Below are 9,333 nucleotides of genomic sequence, written 5' to 3' on the forward strand. Positions count from 1 at the left end.
AAAAAAAAAAAAAAAAAAAAAAAAAACCAAAACGAAAAACAAATTCACATTGTATTGAGCTACAATATGGCAACAGATTAAAAAAAAATATTTTTACACAGTTTGAGACAACTCCTAACAGAACATAGGCTTGTTGCCACATGACAGGACACAGGATTCCAAGTAATCAGTAGCGGCGAGTGAAGCGGGCGTCGCTGGGCCTACTCCCCCGGCTCTGGCCCCCGAACCCGCCTTGCATGCCTCCGTGCGGGATGGGGTGGCCCCGGGAGGCCCCGCCCGGGGCAAAGCTGCCTCGCCTAGGAAGAAATTCACATGGTTTGACTGTGAAGTGCTACTGCTCCCTTGGTCATCCCAGCCGGCAGGCAGTGCCCCTTCCCGATGCCCTCCCCTCCTGAGTGGCAGCAGGCTTCACAGTGCCCCATGCCTACCCTCGCATCACACTTGGGGAAGGAGGTGTTAGTTGGAAGTTCTTGGGTGTTGCTAAAGCTCCCCCAAGGTAGGCCAATATGCAAAGCAGGGGAAGGGGGGCCGCGCCCAGCACGCCTTACCCTGACATCCCTCCCCGGTTCATCATGTGGCCAGGCCCAGAGTGACCGGACATGCTTCTCTCACCACCTGGAAGACAGACGTGCTTTCACACGGGGCACCTGTGCACACGGCCTCGAATGCATGGCACATTGAGCCCACTCCACTCCTTTCCGTGAGGCCTCTGGGTACTTGGAACAGGGACCACAGACGTAGCTTTCTCCCAGCGGAGAGGACTCGAGAACGCCCACTGTCCAACTCCTGGGCTAGATCTCCAGAGAGCAGGAGGTGTCTGGAGTGCTCTTCACTCCTCATTCCAGCACTGAGGGCAAAGGACCTCCTGTGCTCCCCCAAGGGGTGAGAGGGGGCGCGGCCTCCATCTTTCCATCACTCCCCAGCACACCCTGGTCCCGGCCCAGAGCTGCTCCTCACCTTGCCACCTCTTGTGATCCCTGTCCATCATGCCCCCGTCAGCCGTGCCCTGCCATGCCCGGTCATCCTCTCTTCGGCCATGGTCCCCCCAGTCACGTCTGCCCCTTGAAAAGAGACATCTCTGATTTCGATTGCCCCCATGTCTGGCTCTCATGCTAATACATGTGGTGGCTTCTGGGGGGTGAAGCCCTCTATGTTTCCTGCCCTGGGCCCACACCCCAGTGACTTGGGGGCTCCCTCGGTGGGACAGACCTATCTGGTCAGCTGATTCTGTGAGGCCAGGGACAGGCAATGCAGGGTGTGGGACACAAACCTGGGGGGAGGAGGCAGCCCTCGGCCCTCGCTCATCCTCTTGTCGGAGCCATATCCCCCCCAGCCATCACGGGAGTCCCGGCCGTGGCGCTCTGGTCCTCCATGGCGTTCTGGGTAATGCTGGGCATCACAGGGCCAGGAGAAAAAAAGTTTCAGTGTCAGCTCCTAGACCCACAGCTTTGCAGGCAACAGAGTAACGCTGACAATGACAGTCACTCTAGACAGAAGTGCTGGCAGGCTCTGTCGGTTGACATGACACAGCTGCCTCCCTGAAATCTGCAGGCCAGAGGCCCTGTGCCCTAGGCTCCTGGCCTGTACGCAAAAGGTACCGGTACCAAGCCACCTCCCCACGGCACCACCAGAGCCGGGAAGGCCGCCAGGGGTCACCTACTAAAGATAATGCTTACAAGATTCCTGGGTCCCACAGCCCAAATGGTTAGTGCCCAGAGCCAATGGTATTCTCTTAAGTGTCTTCTACTAAGGAAAGATCACGTTTATAAACCTTTAATGTGTGCATATATCAGAAATAGCTTTTACAATTTTTTTCCTTCCACAGTGAAGGAAGTAAAGGAAGTACCAAATGTAGCACTTTATCCGAAATAGTTTTAACTTTTTTTTCCTTTTTGAGATGGAGTTTCACTCTTGTTGCCCAGGCTGGAGTACAACAGTGTGATCTCGACTCACCACAACCTCCGCCTCCCGCATTCAAACAATTCTGTTACTTCAGCCTCCCGAGCAGCTGTGGTTACAGGTGTGCGCCATCACACCTGGCTAATTTTGTATTTTTAGGAGACAGGGTTTCTCCACGTTGGTCAGGCTGGTCTTGAACTCCCGACATCCGGTAATCCACCTGGCCTCAGCCTCCCAAAGTGCTGGGATTACAAGTGTGAGCCACCACGCCCAGCCCATCCAGAATGGTCTTTACGAAATTTTTCCTTCCACAGTGAAGGAAGTACCAAACGTAGCCCTTCATCCAAACAACTGCTAGGTAAGGATCCTTCCTCACAGTCAAGTTTCTCAGCAGTTTCTGCTGGATGCCTGGCCAGGGCCTTGCATCCTGCTCTGCTCAGGACACAGGACACTGAGAGATAACGCTGGAAGACAGCCGTCCCCTTGGCCAGCCCTACCATTCCCTCCTGTCACTGTTTTTGTAAACCACATGGCCAACACAGACCAGGAGTATTTGACCCTGCTATCTGAAGACAAGAGAGGACGAGTCACACTTGATGCCTGCTTCTTTGACGGCCAAGGTTAATATTTACACCCACAACCTGTTTCTGTGGCTGGAAGCACTTTCCAGCCTGACTTTCACAAAAGTAAGGTGGCTGTGGCTCCACAGTCCTGTCCTCTTTCCACAAATACTGTGACCTCTGGGTTTTTTTTTTGCCTCATGACGACGTTCTAGGTGGAAGAAAACTACAAAGCAGTCCTGGTAAGGAAACCCCCTCGACGCATCCTGGTCATTGTACATGTCCAAGTTCACCTCCCCATTAAATGGAGAGCTCTGCCAGGGCAAACACAAAGATGGCGGCATGTTCCGCCATGTGCAAGATGTCCCACGCACCACTGCCTGCTTCCCTGGCCTATGTCCCCAGACATGTGCTCTGACGCCTCCCCTCAACAAATAACAACAGGGGATTCCATTTACAAGATGGACAGAGCACAGCATGCTTCCTTCCATGTCACCAGCACAACCACAGTATCTGTGAGAGGCAGTGCTGCCAAATGCAAGGGGAGCTTCTGAAACGGGACTCCTGAAATAAGCTCTCCCTAGTATTTGAAAATCGAATCGGCTGGGCGCAGTGGCTCACACCTATAATCCCAGCACTTTGGGAGGCCAAGGCGGGTGGATCACGAGGTCAAGAGATCGAGACCATCCTGGTCAACATGGTGAAACCCTGTCTCTACTAAAAATACAAAAATTAGCTGGGGGTGGTGGTGCATGCCTGTAGTTCCAGCTACTTAGGAGGCTGAGGCAGCAGAATTGCTTGAATCTGGGAGGCGGAGGTTGCAGTGAGCTGAGATCACACCACTGCACTCCAGCCTGATAAAACACATTTGTACAGACACACGCCCACCTCATGTAAACCCCCTACCACCCCACACTCTGTAGGAGCAATATTACCTTCATTTCACTGCTGGGAAAGACAGGCTCAGCAGGAAGGGGTGACACTAGGGTGTGACCCCAGTTCCGTCTGATTCTGGAACCTGGACATGGAACCATTGGGCTATGCTCCTCCACCAAAGAAAATCCACGAGACTAGTTCTAGTTTTCACTGCATATAATTTGCCTCCAGGAGCAGGGGAAAAGAAACCCCACAAGGCTGACAGAATTCCTGAGGATCCTGAGACAGAGCCAGGTACTTGGCTCTGCTCAGGTACAATAAGGCTCCAAGGGAGACGGAAGTGGGAAGCTGATGCTGGAGTCAAGGAAATGATGGCAGGAGGAGGAAGAGCCCACAAGGACTCCTCAGAGAGGAAGGCATCTTCCACAAAGCAACCTGCTGCCTCCAAGTTTACAGGAAAACCCACTAGAGGTCCAAGGCGCTCTTGGGAAGTCTCAGTCTCAATGTAAGATGGAAGGAGAAAATGGAGCTTATTGTTCTAACGTGCTAACCCTCCAAGGAGAACGAGCATAGACCAGAGACCTAGTTGTTGTCCAAGGCTAAGCGGGGCCCTGGTGATGAAGGATGTCCTTATTTTCCAAAGAGTGTGAGCACTCGGGGACAGACACAGCAACCCCAGCCTCTCCAGGTGCACGTGGATGCACCTGTCTCAGTCAGCTGTGTGGCTCACCAGACACTTCCCAGCAGAGCCAGGTCGCACCCACCCCAAGCTCTCCTGGCACTGTTGCACGTGTGGTGAGTGCGGCACACAGAACCCCCAGGGTCAAGGCTAAAAATGGCTTCAGAATAACTGTTCAGACTGACAGCCAAGACTAACCCCAAATAATCCGAAATTTCCATCCCACAAACCTAGAAGGTGCTGTACGTTTCTTTCCTCATTTTGCCTTTTGCACAAGGAATGAGCGGGAAGAAGGCATGCTGAAGGGAAAAGAACCCATTCTACAGGAAATTCTGTGGCTACCACTGTAGCTTCAAACTCACCTGTCCTTCTCTTTCTCCCATCATTGACCTCGAACCTTCTCTCCTGAAAAGGTAATTTAAAACAAACCGTAAGAAGAGGAAGAGGCTTGTTTATAAAGAGAGAACCACCAGGCCCCCAATAAAAAGCAGCATTTCCACAACTGGAGGCAGGAGACTTGCAGGCCTGATTCAGCATACACCTGATGGACAGAGTAGGCTCAGAGGGCCCAGGAGTCCTTGTTCTCAGTCAGAGAATGAGCCAGGAAAAAGAAACCCCACAGGCCAGCAGAGGCCCAACTGACCTGTCCACCGAATGGTCGGGGTAGCGGCCGCGGTCCCTATGATCAAAGTCGTGGAAGCGGTCCTGGCGGTTAAAGTCAGAATGGTAGCGCTCATCCAGGGCGGCCCGCTTGGCTTCCGGCCAATAGGCATCATCTCGCCTGTGAAGGAACATGAGACAGAGATAGAAGGATCCCTCACCCAAATTGTATCTATTACCTCTGCGGGGGCTGGCACCTAGCCCTTTACAGAATGAGGATGACTTTCACCAACACTGTTCTCTGCCCTAGGAGGCGAGATCTGACTTGACCCCAGTGACTGCACAGCTTTTTATTTTGTCCCACACGTCTATCTCCCCGATGCAGAATGGCCTCAGTTTCTCAAAGGGAGAGCCATTAGTTAATCAGGCAGTCCTATGGGCTGCTGGCACACGGCATCTGAAGCCCTACACAGCTACCTTTGCTCAGGAAAGGAGCATGAGGGGCTCTGTCAAGTACACCTGCCATCTCTCCTGCCCTGCCGGCAGCCCTGGACACGGACTACTGCAACACATGGATGACCATAAATAACTCTCATCAGCCATATTTCGTACCAAGGCATAATGGATACTAGAACAATTTACACGGCCCTTTATATAAGTTGCATTGTGTATTACCTGAGTTCCTCTTGAACCCATATAATAGAAAGAAACAACAAACTGATTTGTGCCAAGTTGCAGTGCATACAGAAAGCCTCACACCATCACTGCTGGACGTATGCACCTGACTCCTGACAGCAGCTGTGCTCAGCACTGTGTATTCATACCTCCTCAGTATGTTTGGGAACTAAAATTAATCTTACTGCTGGGTGCCGTGGCTCATGCCTGTAATCCCAGCACTTTGGGAGGCTGAGGCGGGTAGATCACCTGAGGTCAGGAGTTTGAGACCAGCCTGGCCAAGATGGTGAAACCCTGTCTCGACTAAAAATACAAAAAACTAGCCAGGCATGGTGGCACATGCCTGTAATTTCAGCTACTTGGGGGGGCTGACGCAGGAGAATTGCTTGAACCCAGGAGGTGGAGGTTGCAGTGAGCTGAGATCACATCATTGCACTCCAGCCAGGACAACAAAAGGGAAAATCCGTCTCAATTTAAAAAAAAAAAATCTTATTTCTAGAATAAGTAAACACAAATTACAATGGATTAAAAAGCCAGGACAAGGCTGGGCAGATGACCTGAGCTCAGGAGTTCCAGACCACCATGACCAACATGGTGAAACCCCGTCTCTACTAAAAATACAAAAACTAGCCAGGCATGGTGGTGGGCACCTGCGGCAGGAGAATCACTTGAACCCAGGAGGCAGAGGTTGGAGTGAGCTGAGATTACACCACTGCACTCCAGCCTGGGCAACAGAGCAAGACTACATCTCAAAAAAGAAAAAAGCCAGGACAGGGCTTAAAAGGAGGTGCAACTGGCAGCCCCCTCCTCTGGGCATTTCTGATGGGACGCTCTTTGTGCCTGAGCTTCCTTCCTTAGGTCTGTGCCACTCTAGAACCTGATGAGTTAACCAGCACTACTTTATCCAACCTCCTGTCTCCTGAGCTCAAGCCACCTCAGGACCCTGCTGGAGTACAGGAAAGCCACAGGGCTATAGCATGGACCTGTGCTTGCTAATCTTTATTTTTTATTTCTTTTGAGATGGAATCTCACTCTGTCACCCAGGCTGGAGAGCAATGGTGTAATCTTGGCTCACTGCAACCTCTGCCTCCTGGGTTCAAGCGATTTTCCCGCCTCAGCCTCCCAAGTAGCTGGGATAACAGGACCGTACCACCACGACCAATTTTTTGTATTTTAGTAGAGATGGGTTTTGTCATGTTGGCCAGGCTTGTCTCGAACACCTGAGCTTAGGTAATCCCCCTATTTCAGCCTCCTAATGCAAGGATCACAGGTGTGAGCCAGCGTGCCCGGCCTGTGCCTCCCTTGAATCAAAGATCTCAAGCTAACTCAATTGTGAGGTCCCCAACGCGATTCTGGAATGCCACATGCTACCTAAAGGCAGCACAGCTCTGCTTACCGGTCCAGGTCGTAGGGCCGCCGCACCGCAGGCCGCCGCTCCTGCTCGTAGCGCAGTTCCTGCTGGCGCCGAAGCTCCTCGCGTTCGCGGTGGATGCGCTCCTGCTCACGCCTGCGCTCATGCTCTACGTGCATGCGCTCACGCTCCAGCCGTTCCCGTTCCATGCGTTCGCGCTCCAGCCGCTGGCGCTGGAAGGCCAACCTTTCTCGGGCAATCTCCAGCCGCTCGCGCTCCTCGCGCTCCCACTGTGCCTGCATGCGTTGTTCGCGTTCGCTGCGCTCACGCACCCTGCTGCACAAGAGCACAGCTGCAGAAGGGGACCTAGACACTCCCTGGCCGGGTCCCAGGGCTGACATGAAGTCAGACGCTGGGTAGGGCAGACTCTAGGGCTGTGCCTCCCCCTGCGTGGTCTGCAGAGCCTTACACTCCAGCGGGGAAAAAAGGCTTCGCAGGCCGATGAGAGGAGCCCAGGAAGATCCCAGGAATGAGGCCCAGGCTCTGCATGTGTGATCACGTTTAATGTGAACCGGGTCTCGTTTCTCCAACACTTCCTGGAGCTTGACAACTGATTTCAGGCAACAGCCAGTTGAAAATAAGCAACCGACTATATGCTTCATAGCGAGTGAGTCTCAATTAGAACCTTTACTCCCTAGACCACAGGATTAAATTAGTCTTTGTGAAGTGAGGCTGGCAGGACCACCCTCCAGGTGTGAGGACACTGCCAGCTGTATTCTTTTGACAGTGATACAGATGACATTTTACTGCAAATCTCCAGTCCTTGTATGTAAAACCGGAAAGACAGGGGCCAGACTGTCTCTTTCTTTTATATAGAGACGGTTGCCCAGGCTGTTCTCAAACTCTTGAGCTCAAAACAATCCGCCCATCTCCGCCTCCCAAACTGCTGGGCGTACCGGCGTGAGCCACTGTGCTGAGCCTGATTCTCTTCTTTTGATCCTTTACTTACACAGTGATAGATACACAGCCTGGGCAATAGTGAGACCCCGTCTCCACAAGAAATAATATTACGGGCGTGGTAGCTACTTGGGAGGCAGAGGTGGTAGGATCAATCACTTGAGCCCAGGAGGTAGAGGCTGCAGTGAACTATGATTGCACCACTTAACTCCAGGGTGATAGAGTGAGACCCTGTCTCAAAATAAAAATAAAAAAATTGGAGGTGTTCAGGGAGCTACTAAAAAAGAAAGAAAAAAAAACCCACCACCTCAGTACAGCATAACAACTTCTGACACAGTATTGTCATCGTGTTAGAAGCTATCTAGAAATGATTTCAAGTGTACAAGAGGCTGTGCATGGGTTATTTGCAGAAATACCACACCATTTTATACCAGAAACTTGATCCTCTGCAAATTCTGGTATCTACAGGGGTCCTGAGGCCAATCGTCTCTGGATGCCCAGGAACAACTGTGTGTTTCTGTCCCAGCAGAAATGTATAATCTTGCCTCATTGTATTCTGGACCCAAGTAACCGCAACTTCCTCAGTTCACCCAACATGTCTTGGATTCTCCCACATCTGCCTCTGTGGATCTCAGCACTTTCAGGAGGAGCCCGTAGTATGAAGGGGCTACGGTTTATGTAATCGCACTAGGGAACCTTTCAGTTCCGTCAAAATGCTGACAACCTGACAGGGGACACCCAAGCCCACAGGGCAGACATGGGGAGGTGCCAAGGGTCTGGAACACGTTAGCGTTCAGCACTGCAGGCTCCTGTGGGCTCCCCCCAGGCTGCCCATGTTCATTATTCCCCCAGCATAAATGCCACCTCCCAACACCTTCATTCACAGGACTATAGGAGAGTTTGTATTTTCTTTTCCTTTAAAAGGAATTAAAGGGTGGCTAACTCCCTAGGCAGAGCAGTGCCCACTCCCCCTCCTTTTAAACTAATGGTCCTGATTTTTTAATTTTTATTTATTTGAGATGTAGTTTTGTTCTTGTTGCCCAGCTGGAGTGCAATGGTGGGATCTCAGCTCACTGCAACATTCACCTCCAGGGTTCAAGCGATTCTCCTGCCTTACCCTCCCAGGTAGCTGGGATTACAGACATGCACCGTCACACTTGGCTAATTTTGCATTTTTAGTAGAGACGGGGCTTCACCAATGTTGGTCAGGCTGGTGTTGAACTCCTGACCTCAGGTGATCCACCCGCCTCAGCCTCCCAAAGTGCTGGGATTACCGGCGTGAGACACTGTGCCAGGCGGTCCTTATTTTAAAACTGAACTTAACAAATTATTTCTTCATAGAAAAATTAGTTGTAATTCACCAGTAACGTTTGTGTTTAGCTCTTTCCTGACTTATTTAAGAATGAGGCCCTGTGAGGCCTAGAACACTGGCTCATGCCTGTAATCCCAGCATTGCAGCACTTTGGGAGGCTGAGGCTGGCAGATCACTTGAAGTCAGGAGTTTTAAGAGCAGCCTGGCCAACATGGTGAAACCCCATCTCTACTAAAAATACAAAAATTAGCCAGGTGTGGCAGTGCTTGCCTGTAGTCCCAGCTATTCAGGAGGCTGAGCCAAGAGAATTGCTTGAACAGGGGAGGCGGAGGCTGTGGTGAGCTGAGATCATGCCACTGCACTCCAGCCTGGGTGACAGAGACACTCCATCTCAATAAAAAAAAGAGAGAACTCTTCTGGAATA

The 9,333-nt window shown here is 51.6% G+C and overlaps 1 protein-coding gene across 5 annotated transcripts in view; it reads right to left on the minus strand.

Annotated features, from left to right (window-relative positions):
• Positions 1-5: 5 nt before the first annotated feature.
• SAFB (scaffold attachment factor B) overlaps positions 6-9,333 on the minus strand; it is a 41,428-nt gene continuing 32,100 nt past the window's right edge. The window contains exons 15-21 of one of the 5 annotated variants that reach the window (XM_017528378.2): positions 6,686-6,976; positions 4,658-4,795; positions 4,377-4,419; positions 1,271-1,389; positions 958-1,061; positions 549-615; positions 6-296 (exon numbers count right to left, since the gene is read on the minus strand). In XM_017528378.2, the coding sequence (XP_017383867.1) occupies positions 167-296; positions 549-615; positions 958-1,061; positions 1,271-1,389; positions 4,377-4,419; positions 4,658-4,795; positions 6,686-6,976 (892 nt within the window). In that variant the 3' untranslated portion in view covers positions 6-166. The remainder of the gene's footprint in view (positions 297-548; positions 616-957; positions 1,062-1,270; positions 1,390-4,376; positions 4,420-4,657; positions 4,796-6,685; positions 6,977-9,333) is intronic. The other 4 variants (XM_037738408.1, XM_037738407.1, XM_037738406.1 and 1 more) reach the window with 4 other exon arrangements.

Source organism: Cebus imitator, unplaced genomic scaffold (assembly GCF_001604975.1).
Source record: "Cebus imitator isolate Cc_AM_T3 unplaced genomic scaffold, Cebus_imitator-1.0 Scaffold53, whole genome shotgun sequence".
Lineage (NCBI taxonomy): Eukaryota > Metazoa > Chordata > Mammalia > Primates > Cebidae > Cebus > Cebus imitator.